This window comes from Centropristis striata, chromosome 11 (assembly GCF_030273125.1).
Source record: "Centropristis striata isolate RG_2023a ecotype Rhode Island chromosome 11, C.striata_1.0, whole genome shotgun sequence".
Lineage (NCBI taxonomy): Eukaryota > Metazoa > Chordata > Actinopteri > Perciformes > Serranidae > Centropristis > Centropristis striata.
Genome location: NC_081527.1, coordinates 22696869 through 22720451, shown reverse-complemented (window position 1 = coordinate 22720451; position 23583 = coordinate 22696869). Strand labels below are relative to the sequence as shown.

General features: G+C 44.0%; 2 protein-coding genes across 2 annotated transcripts; both read right to left on the bottom strand.

Annotated features, from left to right (window-relative positions):
• Positions 1–37: 37 nt before the first annotated feature.
• klhl18 (kelch-like family member 18) lies at positions 38–9180 on the bottom strand. The gene is made up of 10 exons (XM_059345139.1): positions 9002–9180; positions 5197–5327; positions 4771–4911; positions 4460–4658; positions 3652–3812; positions 3307–3443; positions 2999–3221; positions 2781–2885; positions 2561–2672; positions 38–2005 (listed from the first exon to the last, which is right to left on the bottom strand). Exons 1-10 carry the CDS (start codon positions 9128–9130, stop codon positions 1619–1621), a joined length of 1725 nt encoding a protein of 574 aa, XP_059201122.1. The 5' UTR covers positions 9131–9180; the 3' UTR covers positions 38–1618.
• A 1070-nt stretch (positions 9181–10250) lies between these two features.
• On the bottom strand, positions 10251–23467 carry afg3l2 (AFG3-like AAA ATPase 2). Its single transcript, XM_059344516.1, has 17 exons — positions 23252–23467; positions 22287–22380; positions 22135–22203; positions 21877–22022; positions 21607–21759; positions 21458–21532; positions 21050–21171; positions 20688–20961; positions 20416–20553; positions 20097–20250; positions 19903–20010; positions 14183–14308; positions 13990–14100; positions 13303–13418; positions 12469–12669; positions 11415–11609; positions 10251–10929 (listed from the first exon to the last, which is right to left on the bottom strand). The coding sequence occupies exons 1-17, from the start codon at positions 23333–23335 to the stop codon at positions 10690–10692; spliced, it is 2406 nt and encodes an 801-aa protein (XP_059200499.1). The 5' UTR covers positions 23336–23467; the 3' UTR covers positions 10251–10689.
• Positions 23468–23583: the final 116 nt, after the last annotated feature.

Here is a 23583-nt window from a genome sequence, read left to right as displayed (position 1 = left end):
TTTAATATAATAAAATGTTAATAATATACCAATAATAAAGACGAGACGTTCAGGAACCAGCAGCGTCTTTAATGATCCACAAACTAATCAATCATCAATAACAAACATGATGTGCAGCTGCAGATCGATAATCTCACAGTTATTAATTATTCAAACAGGAAGTGGAATCTTTAATAATCAATACCAACTTTATGTATCAATAACTCATTAAACAGAAATTATTCATATTATTTAAGTTATCGATCAGCCTCCGCACAGCGTTGCCATGGTGACGGGACATTATGGTCTGTAAGAGACGTTCAGCAGGAACAAGACAAAACTGTCCACAGGGGGTGCCGCAGGTCAGTCAACGGTTGAATCAGCAGGTGAGTCAGGTGAGTCTGCGGTTGGGTCAGCAGGTCAGCAGATGAGTCAGCAGGTGAATCAGCAGATGAGTCAGCAGGTGAGTCAACAGGTGAGTCAGCAGGTGAGTCAACAGGTGAGTCAGCAGGTGAGTCAGCAGGTGAGTCAGCAGATGAGTCAGCAGGTGAGGCAACATCGAGTCACTTGTCTTTATTTTGAAATCTAAAATATTTTGTTTCAGTAAAATACATTTGTGTTTTAATGTGAAAATTGTTTGTTGATCTGAGTGAAACACATTAAAACTTTTTCAAACTAAATATTTTTACTGACAATAAAACATTTTTCAGTTGCAGGATTCTGTTTTCTGCTTGATAACAGATCACAGTCCAGTAAAAACCAGAGAAGAAAAAAGACAGCCGATTGGTTGGTGTTAGCACGTTAGCATCTATCAGATTAGCAACGCCTTTGACTTCCTGTATTTTCCCAATAAAAGTTAGATTTCACTATGAGCTGATGGAAAACCCTCCGAGAGCGAATTCACAGAACCAGAGAAGAAGAACCAACTGGCTTCATCACGTTCAAACAACTAAACAGGAAAGTCTTGATGAGCCGAAAGAGTAAATAATTTTAGTCCCCACAGCGCAGAAGGTCCCTCTAACACCAGCAAAGTCATGGTCCGCTGAGCAGCTTTCATAGGAATGAACAGGGCCATTATCAGCTCCGAGCATCAAACTGTTTTATTCTGACACTCCACTTCCTGTCAGTTTAGAAAAAATTAAAACTGTTTATATGATGTTGTGTAAACGTGACGGCGCCCCTCTCACCGCCGAGACGCCACACACGCTTACACCAGAACTAATGATCACTGCTGTGATATCATCAGTGTGACATCATCAGGGTGAATTCGCCCTCGGAGGTTTGAAGATGAAACAGGAAGTAGCCATTCTTCTTCTTCACGTGTCTGCAGCTCCACTTCCTGTTCAGTGACTGGGATCAGACACTCGTCCTGTTTCAGCAGCTTTATTTTGAAAAGGAAGTGACTTCCTGTTTGAATCAAGTATAAAACAATTATTCGTCCACGCTCGCTAATAGCATGATGCTAGCAGTTAGCCTCCGCAGGCTAGATCCGCAGTTTTTACCCAGAATCCCCCAGGCCGGCGTCAGTGTGCAGGTCTGAGCGCGGCCGTCGTACCGATGCAGCTCAGTGGATGCCGGCGGAGGGCGGTGCCTCCCCGCGGCGTCAGTAACCAGTAATCCTCAGCCTGTGATTGGACGTCTAGGCGGGCTGCAGCGGGATGCAGCCGACGCCAACGCCGCCCTCATGGCTGACCATCGGCGCCATGAAGCTCCAGCGGCCGGTGTCTGGGTTGAACGTCTCCACGGAGCCGAGGTTCGACTGTCCGTCGTACCCGCCGACGGCATACAGCCGGCCCGACGTGGCGACCAGCGACACCCGGCTGCGGCGAGTGTTCATGGCTACCAGGAGGCTCCACTGGCTAGTCGTTGAGCTGAACACCTCAGCGCCACTCAGGAAGCCCGAGCCGTCGTACCCGCCCACCACGTACATGTGACTGCCAAGTGCCGCCGCGCCATGCCGGCAACGCTTGTTCAGCATGGCCGCCGCCGGGTGCCAGCGGTTAGTGTGGTGGTTATAGGACTCCACCTGCAGGACAGACAGCGACATTACACCTAGTGTTTACTGTAAACATGTTATATTTACCATAAACACGTTATTATATTTACTGTAAACATGTTATATTTACTGTAAACATGTTATACCTACTGTAAACATGTATTATATTTACTGTAAACACCTTATATTTACTGTTAACACCTTATATTTACTGTAAACATGTATTATATTTAATGTTAACACATTATATTTACTGTAAACACGTTATTATATTTACTGTAAACACGTTATTATATTTACTGTAAACATGTTATATTTACTGTAAACACCTTATATTTACTGTAAACATGTTATATCTACTGTAAAAATGCATTATATTTACTGTAAACATGTATTATATTTAATGTTAACACATTAGATTTGCTGTAAACACATTATAATATTTGTATAATATGTAAACACAATCATAGATGTGTATTAGATGTATGTACATCAGATAATGTCTGTATTGATCAGGTGCATTGATCTGGTGTATTGATCAGGTGCATTGATCAGTTTCTGTGAGAACTCAACAACCAGACTGACCGTGTTGAAGATCTGTAAACCGTCATGGCCGCCAGACACAAAGATGCGTCCGTCAAACACGGTGACACCTGCAGCGCTGCGACTCGCACTCATCTCCGTCATCACCGCCCACCTGTGATCAATAACGTTTATTATGTTAGTGGAGGAAAACAGGGCCCCCGAGTGCAGCTGGGCCCCTGGGTGCAGCTGGGCTCCCAGGTGCAGTTGGCAGGTGTCTCACCTGTCGGTCTCAGGTGAGTAACACTCCACAGAGTTCAGGGAGGATTTCCCGTCGTAGCCGCCGCACACATAGATATGTCCGTCAATCACCACCGTTCCCATGGCACTGAGGACAACAACATGTCATTACTCATTATTGATCATTAGCGATCAGTGTATTGATCATTATAGATCATTATATTGAACATTATTGATCGGGGTATGGATCAGTGTATTAACCTGCGCTGGCTGTTCATGCTCGACACACGTGTCCAGCTGTCCGTCTCCGGGTTGTAAACCTCTACTGTGCTGAGCCGTGATTGGCCGTCGTATCCACCAATGGCATACAGCAGACCGTTAATGACGGCCACGCCCACTCTGCTTCGAGCTGTCCTCATTGGCTGACAGCGCTCCCAGAAGTTTCCGATTGGATCAAACACTTCGACCACATTTAAGGAGTCACCTGAAGAAAGGAACCAATCAGATATCACATCACCTTTGATTGGCTGATCCAACATCTGAAGTGAGACAGGTGAGCTCAGGTGTACCTGAGGAGTTGAGTCCTCCCACAGCGTAGATGAGTCCTGTAATGGACGTGCAGCACCTCTGTCTGGTCTTGAAGGCCGGCAGGTGGGGACGCCGCTCCGGCATCAGGTGGAAATCTTTGGCTTCATCTACCAGATCTCTGACCGGACACACAGCAGAGTCAGGACTCAAAAGTCAAGACTGAAAAGTCAGAGTCAAAACCATGACTCAACATTCTTTGACCAGTCAAAAACTAAAAGCATATTCTTTTTTTAAAAAAACAACTTATTTCAGTAAATAAGAAACTGTTGATATCAGTGACATCATTACCTGAAGACAGTGACAAAGGTGCGCGTTCTTGGTCTCACCTGCATTTATGGCAGCAACGTATGAGGTCGTCCTGCTGGACTCGGTCCGACAGGAACTGAGGTCGACACAGAGGAAGTCTGATCTTTGACAGCAGCTCTGGCAGCAGTGACTCCCTCAGGTTCTGGTCATGGTGCACCCAGGCCAGCACAGCCTCGAAAACCTGCACAGGCACACCTCACTAGGGCTGGGTATCACCAGGTACCTCGCGATGCAGTACTATCATGATATTTTGCCCACGATAACAATATAACGATACAGCGATTCTGTGATAATCGATGTATTGCAAGTAATTTCCTCCATGATACATCATAATATCTGTGTCACTGAAAAAAATCAGAATTTATTGACTGCACTGAATCCATTTCACAGGAATTATAAAACATTGTCAATCAATTTCACATGAATGACAGCCATGTAAAACAACATGTATACTGCACAGTAGAGGTGGAAATCACCAGAGGCCCAACGATACGATTTCATCCCGATTCTTGAGTCACAATACAGCATTTTGCGATATGGTGAGTATTGCAATACAATATATTGCAATTCTACTGTTTAACTGCATTTTGTGTCCACAAAATTCAAATCAATTTAAGAATTGTTTTGTTAAATCAGAGAAAATTCTCAGTCTATTCATCTCACTTCAGTCTTTTATTTGTCCACAATGTGAGTCAAACCCACAGACTGACCAACAAAGTATTCAGTCAAACTGAACTGATATAAAACATGTATGGATAACAACAATTGAAGCATTTTAACAATGCAAGTTGTAACTGTTCAAAATCAATTGTGTCTCAGGTGTCTCACCTGTTCTTCGGCCTTGATGTTGAGCTCGTCGCAGCCCACCAGCTCAAGCACCTCCTCCGTCCTCAGACCCAGAAACTCTTCGGACACAGAAACCTCCACGAAGTGCTGATGGAGGAAACTATTGGCTGAGTCATATAGCGTTGTACACATCATCGTCTCTGCAAACTGACGCACGCCAAGACAGTTCTTAGGGTGTAACCTGAGAGACAGACAGGCAGACAGACAAACAGAGAGATAGACAGACAGACAGGTCAGGGGTGTGGTCTCGCTGTGTGGAGTGTGTAGTATGTGCGGTGGCAGTGACCTCTGACCTCTCCTGCAGGAAGGAACAGCAGGCATCTTTAACGTTCTGCAGCTGCAGGAAGCTGGAGCCAATCAGGAGAGACTGGACGTTCTGCTGGTCGATGGCAACATGGCCGCTGTACGCAAAGTTTATCAGAGCCTCCAGAGCACTGCGGAGACAGGGACTATTAGACTGGGAACACTGGAAAACCTGGGAATACTGGGGGTACTGGGAACACTGGGAGTACTGGGAACAATAAGTATCGTAAATATACTGTTGCTACCTATCCTGGTCTGGGTTCCCTGTGCTGGTCTTTGTTACCTGTCCTGGTATATGCTACCTGTCCTGGTCTGGGTTACCTGTACTGGTCTGGGTTAGCTGTCCTGGTCTGGGCTACCTGTCCTGGTGTGGGTTACCTATACTGGTCTGTGTTACCTGTACTGGTCTGGGTTACCTGGGGTCCATGCCCTGCATCAGGATCTCGTCCTGTTTACACTCCACCATGTCGTTGGTGAACATGGCGTGGAAGTACGGGATGGATGCGGCCAGGACGATCCGGTGGGCGCTGAACTTATGATCCCCCACCTGCAGACGAGAATACTGCATTATTAGTACTCTCACATGCACTGCAGTATTAGTACTCTCTCCTGTACTGCAGTATTAGTACTCTGACCTGTACTGCAGTATTGGTACTCGGACCTGTACTGCAGTATTGGTACTCTGACCTGTACTGCAGTATTGGTACTCTAACCTATACTGCACTATTAGTACTATCACCTTTACTGCAGTATCAGTACTCTCACCTGTACTGCAGTATCAGTACTATGACCTGTACTGCAGTATTAGTACTCTGACCTGTACTGCAATATTGGTACTCTAACCTGTACTGCAATATTGGTACTCTAACCTGTACTGCAATATTGGTACTCTAACCTGTACTGCAATATTGGTACTCTAACCTGTACTGCAATATTGGTACTCTAGCCTGTACTGCAATATTGGTACTCTAACCTGTACTGCAATATTGATACTCTAACCTGTACTGCAATATTGGTACTCTAACCTGTACTGCAATATTGGTACTCTAACCTGTACTGCAATATTGGTACTCTAACCTGTACTGCAATATTGGTACTCTAACCTGTACTGCAATATTGGTACTCTAACCTGTACTGCAATATTGGTACTCTAACCTGTACTGCAGTATTAGTACTCTCACCTGTACTGTAGTATTAGTACTCTCACATACCTATGGCTCCACAATTAATCAAATCTTAATCGTGATCACGATTTCATCGGTGATATTTCATTTAAAATGCGGCTCTCCTGCATATCTAATCAAGCACTTTACACACCAGTAGTCCACCAACCACCAGGGGGCAGGGCCGTTTTTCTCCCCTCAAAAAAGCCTGGTTGCTGATTGAATAGAACGCTAAGCGAATGTGACGTAGTACTTGATGCCACAACAACACGCGCCATTTGTAAAAGCCGGCGAAGAAGTGTTGCCAACTTAGAATCTTTGTTGCTATATTTAGCGACTTTTTTACATTACATTACATTACATGGCATTTAGCAGACGCTTTTGTCCAAAGCGACTTACAATAAGTGCATTCAACCTGATGGTACTAGACATAGACCACAGGAATCGAGTAAGTACATAACTTTAAGAGCTAACTGTCAACTGTCACTTTTCAGACCCCCTTAGCGACTATTTTGCAAAAAAGCGACTGGCGACAAATCCAGTGACTTTTCTGGTATTATTGGAGACTCCTTCTTACTCTCCTGCAGCAGTCTTTCCCAGCTGCAGAGCCGGAGGGGAGTTAACCCCTTAGCGTCCAGTTTGCTAATTGCTAATAGGCTAACAGTTAGCTTTGTAGCAGTACAGTGTGTATGTGCTGCTGCTGCAGGAGGTGTTCACTTAGCGATCTGTTTGTACAACAAGCACCGGACACTCTGTGCACACACTTAAAACTGTTCGTATTGTTTGTTTAAAAGTAGTGTAATAAAAATACAGATGTTATCCCTAACATGATGAATAATTGACAAATCCACACTTCTGTGAAATCAAACTGTCCACTTAAGAAGCAACACTGATTGACAATCAATGTCACATACTGTTGTGCAAATGAAATAGATAACAGATGGAAATTATAAGAAATTAGCAAGACACCCCCAATAAAGGAGTGGTTCTGCAGGCGGTGACCACAGACCACTTCTCAGTTCCTATGAGAGCTTTCTGGCTTATGTTTTGGTCACATTTGAATGCTGGCGGTGCTTTCACTCTAGTGGTAGCATGAGACGGAGTCTACAACCCACACAAGTGGCTCAGGTAGTGCAGCTCATCCAGGATGGCACATCAATGCGAGCTGTGGCAAGAAGGTTTGCTGTGTCAGTCAGTGTAGTGTCCAGAGCATGGAGGCGCTACCAGGAGACAGGCCAGTACATCAGGAGACGTGGAGGAGGCTGTAGGAGGGCAACAACCCAGCAGCAGGACCGCTACCTCCGCCTTTGTGCAAGGAGGAACAGGAGGAGCACTGCCAGACCCCTGCAAAATGACCTCCAGCAGGCCACAAATGTGTATGTGTCTGCTCAAACGGTCAGAAACAGACTCCATGAGGGTGGTATGAGGGTCCCACGTCCACAGGTAGGGGTTGTGCTTACAGCCCAAGACAAGAGTCTGGAGACGCCGTGGAGAACGTTCTGCTGCCTGCAACATCCTCAAGCATGACCGGTTTGGCAGTGGGTCAGTAATGGTGTGGGGTGGCATTTCTTTGGGGGGCCGCACAGCCCTCCATGTGCTCTCCAGAGGTAGCCTGACTGCCATTAGGTACCGAGATAAGATCCTTAGACCCATTGTGAGACCATATGCTGGTGAGGTTGGCCCTGGGTTCCTCCTAATGCAAGACAACTCTAGACCTCATGTGGCTGGAGTGTGTCAGCAGTTCCTGCAAGACGAAGGCATTGATGCTATGGACTGGCCCGCCCGTTCCCCAGACCTGAATCCAATTGAGCACATCTGGGACATCATGTCTCGATCCATCCACCAACGCCACGTTGCACCACAGACTGTCCAGGAGTTGGCGGATGCTTTAGTCCAGGTCTAGGAGGACATCCCTCAGGAGACCATCCGCCACCCAATCAGGAGCATGCCCAGGCGTTGTAGGGAGGTCATACAGGCACGTGGAGGCCACACACACTACTGAGCCCCATTCTGACTTGTTTTAAGGACATTACATCAAAGTTGAATCAGCCTGTAGTGTGTTTTTCCACTTTAATTTTGAGTGTGAGTCCAAATCCAGACCTCCATGGGTTAATAAATTTGATTTCCATTGATCATTTTTGGGTGTCAGCACATTCAACTATGTAAAGAACAAGGTATTTAATAAGAATATTTAATTCATTCAGATCTAGGATGTGTTATTTTTTGTGTTTCCTTTATTTTTTTGAGGAGTGTATATTGTTCTGCTCTGTAAAAAGATGATCAGGTGCCTCTGTGAGCCAATCAGATCGGCTCTGGTGTAATGATCCGTCAGATGGTGATCAGGCTACAGACTATCTGAACATCAAAACAAACAATTTAACTATACTGGGTTACCTGTACGGGTCTGTGCTGGGATATTATACTACTACTACTGCAGTATTACAGTATCAGTACTGCAGTATTACACTACTACTACAGCAATATTACAGAATCAGTACTGCAGTTTTACAGTATCAGTGCTACAGTATTACACTACTTCTACTACTGCAGTACTTCAGTATCAGTACTGCAGTATTACAGTATCAGTACTGCAGTACAACAGTATTACAGTATCAGTACTGCAGTATAACAGTGTTACACTATCAGTACTACTACTACTACTGTAGTATTACAGTTTCAGTACTACAGTATTACAGTATCGGTGCTGCAGTATCACAGTATCGGTAAAATATAAGGGTATCGGTGCTGCAGGTAAAGCGGCAGCAGCAGAAGAAGAAGCGGCTGGCGGACTGTATCCTTCCGCCGCAGCTCTGACAGAAAGTAGAGCGGGTCTTTGACGCGCTCTCTGATCACCATGACAACAGGAGTGTTTCCGGAGTGCGGCAGGTGAAAGGTCACCTGAGTTCACCTCGCGCTGTTAATGCTGACCGCCTGTGACGTCACTAACCTGTCTGGATAATCCGCCGTTAGCATGTTAGCTCCTGTTAGCATCTGCGCCGTTAGCTCGGCTGTTAGCGGCTAGCAAGCTAACTCCGGCCGCGAGCGCCGCCAGGTTTACCTTGAGCGTGACGTCACAGAGTTTCCCCTGACGTCGGATCTCCTCCATGACGACATAGCCTCGAGCCGGCAGGTCGGACACCGAGAAGTGAACCAGGTCCTCGAGCTCCTCGACCAGCACGTCTCCCATAGTCACAGCGCGAAGCGGACTGAGCGACCTGCCGCCCGGCCGCCGTAGCTGCTTCCGGCCTTCACAATAAGACACGCCAGGGTCACTGTCGGGTTCATATAAATATAAATATAGATAAAGATTAAAATAAAAAATATAACATGAATATAAAGATGGATAAAAAAATATAACAAATATAAATGATATAAATATGAATATAGATATATAGTTATTATATAAATATAAACATAGATATAAACAGATGTCAATATAGATATAAACATAAACATAGATATGATATAAACGTAATTTCTGCACAGCTCGAGCTGGAACTGATCAGAACTATCAAAAAAACAACAAAAAAAACTGGTCAGAACTAACATTAAAATGTTTCTGTATCATTGATTCTTTCGGTCTTAACATTAAATTAACAAATTAAATAATTATAATATAATACAGATTATTCTGCAGAATTCATGTTTTTACTATAAGAGGATTTCTATACTGATACACGCTAATAAAACAATAATTTAATTGACTTTTTCATATTTTCAGTGATTTTAGACAGAACCAATAATTGATCACTTTCTGATCATTAGCATTAGCTTAGCTCCATGTGATCAGTTTAAAAACAGCCGTCAGTTAGCATTAGCTTAGCATGTGTGCAGCAGACAGACCGTCAGCTTTAAGTTTTTATTTGTCCGCTATCCGACCTGCGGCACTTCCGTCCTGCGTCACATCCTGTCCGAGGGATTTCAGAATAAGAGTTTAGTATCTTATTCAGCCAAATAAATATTTTTAGTATTATAACATAGTTCTCACTACCGTTTATATTTATACTATTTATTTTATAGTTTCTATTTAAAATTGTTATCATTGTTGCTCATCAATTTTTATTTATTAAAATGTGGTTCATAAATATTTAACAAAACCATTAATATCTTTTTAAAAGATTTTTAAAAGTTTTTTAACCAAATGACTAAAAAAAACAACTATTCTGATCATAAATAATGTTTTCATGCTTTGGTAACAAATAATAATAATAATATATAATGATTAATAATATTTAACTAATAAAATTATTACATGTTAAATTTCTTCTTCTCTGCTTTTTTATCTGTTGAACATGAAGTGAAAACTGTTTGAATAAAGTTTTTATTGACACACCAACACATTTAATAATTATAATTATGACTGAAATTAACATGCAGCTAACGTTAGCAGCGCTCTGTTAGCTTCAATCTAACCACGTCACGGTTACCATGGCGGCAGTGGTGGCGGTGAAGACAGAAGGTTCTCCAGTTCCGTTGGTTCTATAGAGTCCCGGTCCAAACCAAAGGAAAAGTTTCTGGAGTTTCTGTGACGTGGAACCTTCTAATGGTTCTACGGTTCTAAATGTCCTCCAGCTCCATCCGGGTTCTCTAGTCCTTCATGAGTCTGATGGTAGAACAGCAGACGGAGAGAGAGGATTCTAGTTCTGTTCCTGTTCTCAGGAGGAGCCGAGTCCCAACGTTCTCCACCTCCTGTGAGATCAGGAGAAGGTTGGGACAGACGAGAACAGAGAACAGGTTCTCGAGGTTCTAGAACGGCATCCCTCCAGAGATCTGGCGGGCCACCTGCTCGTCGGGACTCTCGTCTGGGTTCTTCCTGTCCCGGTTCCAGTCCTTCAGACCCTCCGGCAGAGTCGTGTCCTCGTCCTCGCCACCGGTTCCCTCCACGAAATCCTCGTATGTCGACTTCTCTGCAAACGGACGTTTCCCCAGGAGTTCCACCATGTCGTTTTTATCCAGAACCTCCTTCTCCAGCAGCCGCAGTGCCACCTGCAGGACAGAACAGGGTCAGAACCAGAACCAGATCCGCACAGGCCCGTCATAAAGAACGGGTTCTAGTTAACGAGGGTCGGATCAGGAAGAAAAACAGTCAGAACCAAGTTATCAAGTCCAGGTTTACTGTTGGGTTCATAAAAATAAAACAAATATATATAACTAACTATAACATAAATATAGACATAATATAAACATAAATATAATATAAATATAAACATAGATATAAATGTAAACAAACATAAATATATATATTAACACATTAAATAATTATAATATAATAATATAATACAGATTATTCTGCAGAATTCATATTTTTTACTTCAAGAGTATTTCTATACTGATACACGCTAATAAAACAATAATTTAATTGACTGTTTCATATTTTCAGTGATTTTAGACAGAACCAATAATCGATCAATCATCAATAATCGTCTTTAAAAGAGGGATCAGCAGGACGTTCTGATGGTTCTCAGCGGTACCTTCTCCACCTCGGCCTTCTTCTCCGTCAGCAGCTGCACAGTTCTCTGGTGGGCCCCGGCTATCAGGGTCCGAACCTCGCTGTCGATGAGCCGAGCCGTGGCTTCACTGTACGGTTTCTCGAGAACCATCTCACCCTGCCGCGGTATGTCAAAGGACACCTGACCCACCTTCTCATTCATCCCAAACAGAACGATCTGCAGCAGAACAGAACCAGCAGGTCAGACAGGAATCACGAGAACATGTTGGAGAACACGACTGATGCTGCAGGAGAACGATTAATGAGCCACGACAGGTTAAAGACACAAAGAATGGCTCTGCTGCACCAGACTCCAGTCAGAAAACCATCATTTAACAGCAGAGTTCTTGTTTTCCAGATCTGACCAAACATCAATTCAGCATTCAGTTATTTCAGCACCTTTAGATCCATTTATTCACATTAAATTACAGATATATCTCTTTATTGAGCTTCACACTGATGTGTTAGTGAACCAGCAGTCACTCAGCTGCTCAGGAAACTTCTGCAGTGTGTCCTCTGACTTAGGGCTGGGCGATATATCGATGTAAAAAATATATCGATATATTTTTAAATGTAATATGGAATTAGACCATATCGCATATATCGATATAGTTCAATTTTTTTCTTTCCTTATATATAAATGCCGCCCTTACTAGGGTTTGTCATATTTAGTTATTTTGTAATGTTCGTTATTCTTTTCTCATAGAAATATATCTATTGCTATATCTATTTCAGAAAAAGTTTGGCCTATTTTATTTCATTGGCTATTTTTATTTAAGGTATTTCTTTTATTTATTTAGCTTTGATTTTAAAAAAGGTACTTATGTTCACTTAAATAAACGGTTTCAATAAAACTACTTGTGACATGTCATATGTGGCTTTGACTGAACATTTGCTCTCACTTTGAGATAAAAATATCAAGATATATATCATATATCGATATTCAGCCTAAATTATCGGGATATGACTCTTGGTCCATATCTCCCAGCCCTACTCTGACCTGATGGAGGTGCTCTGTGACCTCTGTAACCTCTGACCTGTGAGTAGGCGCTCTGCGTGACCTTGCGCAGGTCGTCCTGGGCACCTGTGGTGATTCGCTGGAAAAAGATCTCCTCGGCGACGCGTCCTCCCAGCGTCATGCACATGCGGTCAAGCAGCTGCTCGGAGGTGTACAGGTACTGCTCCTTGGGCAGGTACTGGGCGTACCCCAGACCCTTCCCCCGCGGGATGATGGACACCTGCACAGGTAAACACAAGTCAGCAGCGGTCAGACTCCAGACTCACTCAGAAATTAAAGGAACAGTGGGTCAAATATGAGTTTTCATTGATAAGGTATATTAAGATCAAGAAAACTTTCCAGAGCACTTTAAGACTTATTTTAAATTTAACTCTCAGGTACACCCTTATGCATCGCATCAGTCTTTAAATCTTCATCCTCCAAGATTTCTGACATGCATAGGTCAATTTATTGTTCAATTCAGGCGGACTAAATTAAGGAATATCTTTTCCCATTTGGCAAAGAACTATAACTATAAAATGTTTCAAAAGATGTCCGAAAGCCCATTTAACTGCCGTTTTAAAAATCTAATTCAAACATAAATACACTTTTATATCATGTTCATATTTTTGTTTTTATATTGTTATTTTTGTTATTGTCATTAGAACTTGATGTTATATTTATGTTTTTTTCTATTATCAGTTTATTACTTTTTGATAACTATGACATTTTTAGGGGGAGGCTTTAAATAAGCCCATCTGGGTTTTCTGCCTCTCCCTGCACTTTACACTATTTTTTTATCTTGGTTATTTTTTTCATATTATAATTGTGCAAATAAATAAACCTAAACCTAAATAAACTTAAACCTAAAGACCTTGAGCAGAGGGTCGGCGTGCTCCAGGAACCAGCCGGCCACGGCGTGGCCCGCCTCGTGGTACGCCACCGTCTTCTTCTCCTCTGGCTGCAGCACCTGAGTCTTCTTCTCCAGACCTGGACACCAACGAAGAAGAAAACAGAGCCTAAAAACAGCAGCTACTTTATTTCATTAACCTCATTAATCATCTTCGTTTCAATGAATAAATAAAAACATGACAAACGTTACAATAATAAAAACCCAGATTAACCCTATTAAGCCTGAACCACAGAATAATTGCCAAAAAATATTTTAAAACTGGAGTGTTTATTGAACCTGCTGACAAATAATGATATGAATTCTAATTTGTATCATATTTGATACATCGGGTATAATTGTGCAATTTGTTGCTCAGTTTGTTTTTCTTGAATTAACAAAAACATCATACATCTGCTAATACGAATTTTCATGCAGCAATGACGGATCCACCAGTGGAACCAGCAAATTATTTTTGCTACATCTAGTATTTTTGTGCAATTTATTGGTCAGTTTGTTTATTTTCAACACATGTATACATCAGGTTTTTCAGGAAAAAAAAGTATCAGACTGATGATGTAGAAGTCTCAAAAATGATACACTTGGCTTTATAGGGTTAAATAAACTGTAAAACCACTAAATTAAGGTAAATGAAGGTAAATGAAGCGAGACCTCCGATGACCCTCTCGATGGCCTGCTCAAAGTGTTTCTGGTCGATGGCGTCTGAAAGGTGGCGAGCGGCAATCAGCGCCGCCTCATTACACACGTTGGCGATGTCGGCGCCTGGCAGACGGAGAAGAGGGTAGAGAGTGAGGCGTGCAGGTGGTGGCAAGCTGACAGAGGAAACGTCGCGCCGCCACGTTACCTGAGAACCCGGGTGTCAGCGCCGCCATCTTCTTGGCGAGCGCGTCTTTGTCCAACTGGAGGTCGAGCTTCAGAGGTCGAAGGTGAACCTTAAAGATGGAGGCGCGACCTTTGATGTCTGGAGGACCTGTAGGTCAAAACACCACACTCATTATTATATACATTATATATATAGTATACATTATTATTTATTATATATTTATCCACTTGTTATTTTATGTAAAACAGGTCAGAGTTTTAATGTGAAAAATATCAGAAAAATGTGACATTAAATGTTTTTATTAAAGACAAAAGATAATTAAAATTTTTGAATGTCAGTAAGTTATAAAAGTCTGTTTCTCTTATTAATTATTAATAAAATATATTCAATAAATATGATATTTTAATAAAAATTATTATTTTGATAATTAATCTGCTAAAGAAAATCTCATCTTGTATTATTATAATATATAAGTTATTATTATATAGCTTATATATAAGTGCTATTATTGTGTTGTTATAAGTGTTATTGTGTACCAGTAGCTCCACTCTCACCTATCCCACAATAATCTCTATGAACAGTTCCAGTCTGGTTTCCGCCCACTCCATAGCACTGAAACAGCACTCATCAAAATCACCAATGACCTCCTTATGGCATCTGATTCTGGACTCCTCACCATCCTCATCCTCCTCGACCTGAGTGCAGCCTTTGATACCATCTGTCACACCACCCTCCTCAGCAGGCTCTCTTCCATTGGCATCACCCACACCTCCCTGGACTGGTTCACATCATACTTCTCTGGCCGCACTCAGTTCATTCAACTCAAGTCGCACAAATCCATCCCTTCCTCCGTCACCTCAGGTGTGCCCCTCTGTCCTGGGGCCCCTCCTCTTCATCATCTACCTCCTCCCCCTCGGCAATATCTTCAGCAAATTTAACATTCACTTCCACTGCTATGCCGATGACACCCAGCTCTACCTCACCACTAAACCCTCGTCCTCTCTCCCGCCCACCTCCCTCACCGATTGCATCTCTGAAATAAGAACCTGGTTCACCTCAAACTTCCTTAAACTAAACAGTCATAAAACAGAGGTTCTCCTCATTGGCACAAAATCCACTCTATCCAAAACCGACAGCTTTTCCCTCATCATTGACAACTCCTCTGTTTCACCATCCCCCCAGGTTAAGAGTCTGGGTGTCATCCTGGACAGTACACTATCCTTTCAATCCCACATCAACAACATTACCCGGTCTGCCTACTTCCATCTATGAAACATCAATCGCCTCCGCCCCTCCCTTACCCCCCACACTGCTGCCATCCTCGTCCACAGCCTCGTCACTTCCCGTCTGGATTACTGCAACTCTCTCCTGTTTGGCCTCCCTCACAAATCACTCCATAAACTTCAACTGGTCCAGAATTCAGCTGCCCGCATCATCACCAGAACCGCCTCTATCCACCACATCACCCCTGTCCTCCAACAGCTCCACTGGCTCCCGGTTCAGTTCCGCATTCAATACAAAGTCCTCCTGGTAATTTTCAAGGCTATCCACAACCTCGCCCCCCCATATCTGTCCGACCTCCTCCATGTTCCCACTCCCTCCCGCTCCCTCAGATCCTCTTCCTCAATACACTTGTCTGTCCCCTCCGCCCATCTCACCACCATGGGGAGCAGAGCATTCAGCCGCTCTGCTCCCCGCCTCTGGAACTCACTACCACCCCAACTCAGGAACATTGACTCACTCCCCCATTTCAAATCACAACTCAAAACACATCTGTTTAAAACTGCTTATTCCGTCTGATGACTTTTACCCTGCCCAATATATCTATTGTATTGTATTGTTATTAATTCTGTGTATTTTATTGTATTCTATTGCGGTTTCTTTTCTATCCTTTTGTACAGTGTCCTTGAGTGCCAAGAAAGGCGCCTCCAAATAAAATGTATTATTATTATTATTATTACTATAAGTGCTTTTCCGGAATGCGCTTCATGGAGGAGCAGCAAAGTTTGGTAGCTCTGATTTTGCATAAATTTGCTATGTTTTTATGTTGTTTTTTTATATATATATATTTTTGATGGATACTTTTGTGGAGAGAAGAGTTTATTCAACAGAGGAGCTTCTTTCACTGAAACGGAGCAAGTCTGGAGGACACCATCACCCTATTCCAGCTGAGTTGAAGAGGTGTTTTCGTGGTTGCCGTGCTGGTGCAAAAGTTAAGGCTCGGAAATGGAGATAAAAGCCTTTTCTGCCGTCAGTCATCATGGGGAATGTCAACTCTCTGCCCAACGAGACTGATAAACTGGAGATACTGGTGAAGACTCAAAGTATACCGTGAGTGTAGTCTCTTGTGTTTTACTGAAACATGGTTGAATCAAAACATTTCAGACTCCAATGTGGATCTACCTGGCTTCACTCTCATAAGATCAGACAGAGATGCTAAAGCTAGTGGCAAGAAGAAAGGTGGGGTCTTGGCTTTATTTGTGAACCAGAGATGGTGCAGTCCTGCACATGTTACTGTCAAGGAGAAGATGTGCTGTCTAGACATTGAATTATTGGCAGTTAATATGAGACCATATTATGTACCAAGGGAGTTCAGTCATATCATAACAATACTTGTGTACATTCCACCCAAGGCAACTGCTGAAGTTCCATGTGAAGTTCTTCATGACATTGTTGCTAGGATACAGGCTAAACACCCAGAAGCATTCTTGATCATATCAGGAGTCTTCAATCATGCTTCCCTCACCTCTCACCTGACTGGATTTACACAGTTTGTTAATTGTCCCACCAGCTACTGCCATGCCCCCAATAGGACGATCAGACCACAACTTAGTTCTTTTGGAGACTTGTTACAAACCCTGTGTGTGGAGGCAGCCTCCAACTAAACTCAGTCAGGAAATGGACACCAGAGGCAACTGAGGCTCTGAAGGACTGCTTTGAATGTACAGACTGCAATGTGTTGCTGGAAACAGAGGAGAACAGTATGGACATTGTCAGACAGGTTGACTGCTTTACTAATTACATCAACTTCTGTAGAGACACAGTCATACCCACTAGGACTGTACGCTGTTTCCAAAATAACAAACCTTGGATTACTAGTGATTTAAAGGCAATCCTCAATGAGAAGAAGGCAGCTTTTAGAGATGGTGACAAAGCACAGCTCAAACTAGTACAATATAAGTTGAAGAAGACATTAAAGATGGCAAAGGTGGAATACAAGACGAAACTGGAGAGAAATCTACAAAACAGCATCATTTGTGAAATGTGGAGAGGAATCAACACCATCTCTGGCTACAACAACAAGAAAAGACAGCCAGTGGTGGGTGATGTAGAAAGAGCTGATGAACTCAACCAGTTCTTCTATAGATTCGATACAGCTGCCTCACCCAATGCCAATGCTGCTGCTCCCCCTCCTCCTACTCCTCTTCAACATGTATACATCTCCAAAGCAGCATCCACCCCCCCTCTTACATCTGAGCCTCCACCCTTGTCTGTCACAGAGATGGGGGTGAGGTTGGAACTGGGAAGACTTTGCTCTGGGAAGGCTGCTGGTCCAGATGGTGTGTGTCCAAGGCTGCTCAAAGACTGTGCTGCCCAACTCATGAAGACATTGGAGCGGCTGATTCTACACCTACTGAGAGCTGAAGTCAAAGACAAACTCGACCCCCTGCAGTTTGCATACAAACAACACATGGGAGTGAACGATGCTGTCCTCTACATGCTTCATTGTGCCCTTGCTCATTTGGAGGAAACTGGTGCTTATGTGAGAATCATGTTCTTTGATTTTTCAAGCGCATTCAACACCATCCAACCCAACATACTTAAAAACAAGCTCACAGAGATGGGAGTGGATCTTTCCTTCATCTCCTGGATCACAGATTACCTGACAGGAAGACCACAGTCAGGTTGGGGAACTGTGTTTCAGGGACATTAATGAGCAGCACAGGGGCTCCACAAGGCACTGTTCTGGCTCCATTCCTGTTCACACTGTACACAGGGGACTTCAAATACAACTCTCCTGCCACAACCAGAAGTACTCCGGTGACACTGCTATTGTGGCGTGTATCAGGAATGGACAGGAATCTGAATATAGGGATCTGATTAAAGCCTTCAGTGACTGGAGTCACAAGAACTATCTCCTACTGAACACCTCAAAGACTAAGGAAATGATCATAGATTTCTGCAGGCTCAAGCCCCCCCTTCAGCCAGTGAATACCTGTGGGGTGGACATGGAGGTGGTGCCAAGTTCTAAGTATCTAGGTGTATACCTGGATAATAGGTTGGTCCCTAAACACAGACGCTCTCTACAAAAAGGAGCTTCTTGAAGCTCAGATCTCTGGACATCTGTAGTAAAATGCTGCAGATGTTTTATCAGTCTGTGGTGGTAGTGTGTTGTTTTATGCTGCAGTCTGCTGGGGAGGCAGCATCACACACAGAGATGCAAAGCAGTTGGACAGACTGGTCAAAAAAGCTGGTTCTGTGGTTGGAGCCAGGTTGGACACACTGGAGGAGGTGGTGGAGAGATGCACTGTCAAGATGTTCCAGGCCATCCTGAAATACCCAGATCATCCACTACACAAACCCTTTATGGACTGAAAAAACAGCAGTGGACGGCTCCTCTCTCTCCGTTGCAGGACGGAGAGATTCAAAGATCCTTCGCTCCTACAGCCATCAGGCTGTCTCATTCTTTAAGAGATTCTACCAGACTAATTGAATTTCCTATTGGGGATGAATAAAGTCATTTTGATTTGATTGATTGTTGCTATTGTGTTATAATAAGTGTTATTATTGTGTTACTATAAGTATATAACCTCAGTACATCACAGATATGCTCATCACCTACACCCCAGCAAGAACACTTCGGTCAACAGGCAGTGGCAACTTACTCATCCCTCACACCAGATCCAAAGAAGGAGAAGCAGCTTTTAGTGTTTATGCCCCAAGAAAGTGGAACACCCTGCCTGACACAGTTAAATTTGCCACATCAGTAGCCATTTTTAAAAACAGATTAAAAACCTATCTTTTCTCTACAGCATTTGATTGAATTGTGTGCATGTGTGGTTGTGGGAGTGGGTGCACATGTGTGAGTAAGTAAGTGTATATGTGGTGAATATGGCATGGCTTGTCTACCTGCACTCTTCAAATAATTTGTAATCGATTTGTTTGATTTTTCTGTGTTTTTTTGTTGTTGTTGTTGTTTTAAACTGTAATTATGTGTATTGTGAAGCACATTGAGTCTGCCTTGTGCATGAAATGCGCTCTATAAATAAAGTTGAATTGAATTGAATTGAATAAGTGTTATTATTTTGTTATTATAAGTGTCGTTATTGTGTTATTATAAGTGTTAATGTGTTGTTATTGTGTTATTGTGTCATTATAAGTGTTATTGTGTTATTATAAGCGCAGTTGTGTTGTTATTGTGTTATTGTTGTGTTATTATTGTGTTATTGTTACGTAATTATTGTTGTTATTATTGTTATTATTATTGTGGTATTTAATTTTTTTAATTTAATTTTTTTTTTAAGATTATTTTTTTGGTATTTTTCATGCTTTATTGAAAGCGACAGATAGAAAGGGGCAGAGGGGACAGACAGAGGGGAGGACATGCGGCAAAGGGAGCACAGGCCGGATTCGAACCCGGCTCCGTCGCAGCAAGGACTCGGCCTTAATGGTAACGTTCTACCAGTGTGAGCCACCGGGACGCCCGTGGTATAAAAATTTAATATGTATTGATGTCTCACCGATGTAGATCTGCCGGTCGAATCGTCCCGGTCTCATCAGGGCCGGGTCCAGGATGTCGGGTCTGTTGGTTCCGGCCAGGACCACCACGTTGGTGGCGGTGTTGAACCCTGAGGGTCAGACAGGAAGTCAGGTTAATGTCAGAGCGTCCTGCTAATCCTCCTGGTCCCAACAAATAAACAGCTGATCAACAGACCGTCCATCTCCACCAGCAGCTGGTTCAGAGTGTTCTCCTGCTCGCTCTGCCCTCCGAAGTTCCCTCGTCCCCGTTTGCGTCCCACGGCGTCGATCTCATCGATGAACAGGATGCACGGAGCGTTCTTTCTCGCCATGACGAAAAGGTCTCTGACCTACACAAGAAGTGACATCACAAGGACGCTGAGATCAGGTCATTCACTGGATCAGAGTGAGTGTGTGTGTGTGTGTGTGTGAGAGTGTGTGTGTGTGAGTGTATGTGTGAGAGTGTGTGTGAGTATGTATGTATGTGTGTGTGTATGTATGTATGTGTGTCTCACTCTGGCGGGGCCGACGCCCACAAACATCTCCAGGAACTCTGATCCGTTGACGGTGATGAACGGGACATTTGCCTCGCCGGCCGTTGCCTTGGCCAGAAGAGTCTTTCCTGTTCCTGGAGGGCCGGTCAGGATGGCCCCCTGCACACAGACACAGAGAGACATACACACACGCGCAAACACACAGACACACAGTTAAAAACTACCAAACCAAAAGCTCTTTTGGTAGAAAAGCTGCTGACACCCCCCTATAACTCCCCCCCCCCCCCCCCCACCTTGGGGATCTTGGCGCCTAGGTCCTGGTACTGTGTGGGGTTCTTGAGGAAGTTGACAAACTCCATGATCTCCAGCTTGGCCTCCTCGCAGCCCGCCACGTCTTTGAACTTCACGTCGATCTCATCTTTCAGGATCTTGGCAGTGGTCTCGCTGACGCTGAACAGCCCGCCCATCCCGCGGCCGGGCCGCCCCCCGCCTGCCACACCGCGCCGCAGCATGAAAAGCAGGAAGCCGATGATGAGCACGGTGGGGAGCATGCTCAGCAGGAACGTTCTGAGGAGGGAGACCACCGTTAGAGACTGAAACAGGACCGGTCGGCGCCACTGACCCTGACCCGCCTCACCCCGACCCGTCTGCTCACCCGTCGCTTTCCGCGGAGTAGACCACCGGCAGCCTGTTCTCTCCCTCGATGCCCAGCTCATACTGCGCTGTCTCCAGATTCCTCTCAAACGTGTCCACGCTACCGATGTTGAACCAGATGTACTGTTGAGACATAGAGAGACTGAACCTGTAGACTGAACCTGCTGTAGACTGAACGTGTAGAGACCGATCATGCAGACTGAACCTGCTGCAGACTGAACCTGTAGAGACTGAACCTGCAGAGACTGAACCTGCAGAGACTGAACCTGCAGAGACTGAACCTATAGACTGAACCTATAGAGACTAAACCTGCAGAGACTGAACCTGCTGTAGACTGAACCTGCAGAGACTGAACCTGAAACTCCTTCACAGACCCAGATCTTTAATAAAACCAGCAGCTGATACTCACCCCGTCCACCGGCGACGTCCCCGAAGAGAAGACCACTTTAACATAGCGCTTGTTGATCACCTCTAACCGATCCACCTGTGGAGCAGAGCCAGGTTAACAGAATCACCTGACAGGGTTTAGACTACAGAGACTACAGGTGTGCTCCTCACCACGCCTTTGGACAGGTAGTTGTTGACGAAGTCCTTCCAGGTGACCTCTCGTCCTCCATCCCTGAAGAAGATATAATACATGACGGTGGTCCAGAACGCTGTGGCGCTCAGGAAGTACATCCGAAACTCTTTATCATCCCAGGGAACGTCCCCCTGAAACACACACGGCCCACATCAGACCCAGAGCTCAGCTCACCGAGCTCAGATGAGCAGAATCTTTACAAGTAAACAACAGAATCCATACGTATGTCTGTCTCCTCCCACACTGACCTTCTGCAGACGGCTGTACCAGTGGGACTCCTCCCTGCGGCCTCCTCTCTTTCCTCCTCCTCCTCCTGCACCTCCTCCTGAACCTCCTGCACCTCCTCCTCCTCCTGACTTCCCAGAAGCTCTCTGAGCATCGGCAGGTTTGCTATCTGACAACCGAACAAAAAAACCCCCCAAAAAACAGTCAAACAAGTAAAAGACTGTAGAGTCTTGATGTCAAGATGTCAGGTGAGAGTAAAAACAGCAGGTTGTATTTTAAACCTTTGGTTGCAGCTTCATCGTCAGTGTTTTCTTGAGTTTTCTGACTTTCTGGAAAATATTTCTCAAAACCTGAAGAAGAAAAAACACACATCAGTGTATTGAACACACAGACACACACACACCCACTGGCACACGCACACACGCGCACACACCTTTGGGTGGTCTGGCGCTCAGTCTCCTGACCTCTCCCAGCAGGTCTGTCAGCAGGCATCGCCCCCTCTCCACCTGGTTGGTGGAGCAGGTCACCTGACAGGAAGCAGACGCTAATAATATGAACTGATTCATCATTAATTTAAATATTAAAACTGTTTCAGTCCATGAAACATTTTTCACTGAGAATATTCGTATCCCTTCATTATAAGTGATGCCCATATATAGTATGACATCATTGTTTGTAAAGAAACATTTCAGAGGGTTGTTGTTGTCATTGTTACAGATGTAAACAAAGATCTCTGGACTGACAGAAGGAATACATGTCTCTGAATGTGCCAAATGTTTAATATCTATTGTTTTGTTATTTTATTTACTGTAGGCGTTTTAATATGTTTTGATGTCAGAATATTCTCAAGAAATAAAAGTTGTTGGGAGACTGTTCACATTAATATTCTGTTAGTTTCAGTTTTATATATATATATAATAAATAAAACAGTTATAGGAACATGGAACTGATTCACTTTCTGTTGTTGTTTAAATTATTTATATATTTACATTGTTTATACAAGATAAACATTATATATATATATATATATATATATATATATATATATATATGTATATGTATATGCATTTTGCATATATATCATTTTGATTGATATATAAACATATATAAACATAAAGATATATAAAGCTATTTAAAGATAAATAAACACATATACGGATATATAGTAAATAAAGGTATATAAAGCTATACGTGTTACGTCAGAGTGAAGTTCACCTTCACCTGCACGTTAAAACAACGTCACGTTCTCCCTGAACGTCCCGCAGGTGAACATACGGATCTCTAAACACCTGCGGGTCTGAACCGGCCGGCCGGGCAGAGGTCAGCCGGCTAGAGGGTTCGGAGCCTTGGCTGGTTCTGACCGCTATCCCGGTTAGCACATTAGCATGCTCCACCTACCAGCCTGGCCGGGGCGCCGGCGGGCCGCAGCAGTCTGAAGGAGTTCCTGCAGCTGGCGGACAGCCGCAGGTAGCGGTGGGCCATCCTCAGCGGGCCGGGACGGACGGGACCGGACTATAGACTCGGTACTGGACTACAGACAGTCTGAAGGAGACGCTGCTGCTCCGTGATCTCTCCGCTCCGCCATCTTTACTGGCCTCTTCTTCTTCTGTGTTTGTTAGCGTTTCCGCCGCTGCGCGCTCCGTCTCCCCCTGCAGGCCGACCATGTACTGCCGGTTGCCGGTGTCGTGCCAAAAAGTGATTGCCTGCCAGAATCTGATTTCTGGCCGCGG

Excerpts from the sequence above, each read along its gene's own strand:
- afg3l2 (XM_059344516.1), bottom strand. The coding sequence starts at position 23,335 with ATGGCCCACCGCTACCTGCGGCTGTCCGCCAGCTGCAGGAACTCCTTC. Across the intron at positions 21,172-21,457 it reads GGACGTCGCCGGTGGACGGG|TACATCTGGTTCAACATCGG; the intron begins GTGAGTATCAGC and ends ATGTCTCAACAG. Across the intron at positions 14,101-14,182 it reads GCTGACACCCGGGTTCTCAG|GCGCCGACATCGCCAACGTG; the intron begins GTAACGTGGCGG and ends TCCGTCTGCCAG.
- klhl18 (XM_059345139.1), bottom strand. The coding sequence starts at position 9,130 with ATGGGAGACGTGCTGGTCGAGGAGCTCGAGGACCTGGTTCACTTCTCG. Across the intron at positions 3,444-3,651 it reads CGTTGCTGCCATAAATGCAG|AGATCTGGTAGATGAAGCCA; the intron begins GTGAGACCAAGA and ends GTGTCCGGTCAG. Across the intron at positions 3,222-3,306 it reads GGGAGGACTCAACTCCTCAG|GTGACTCCTTAAATGTGGTC; the intron begins GTACACCTGAGC and ends TCCTTTCTTCAG.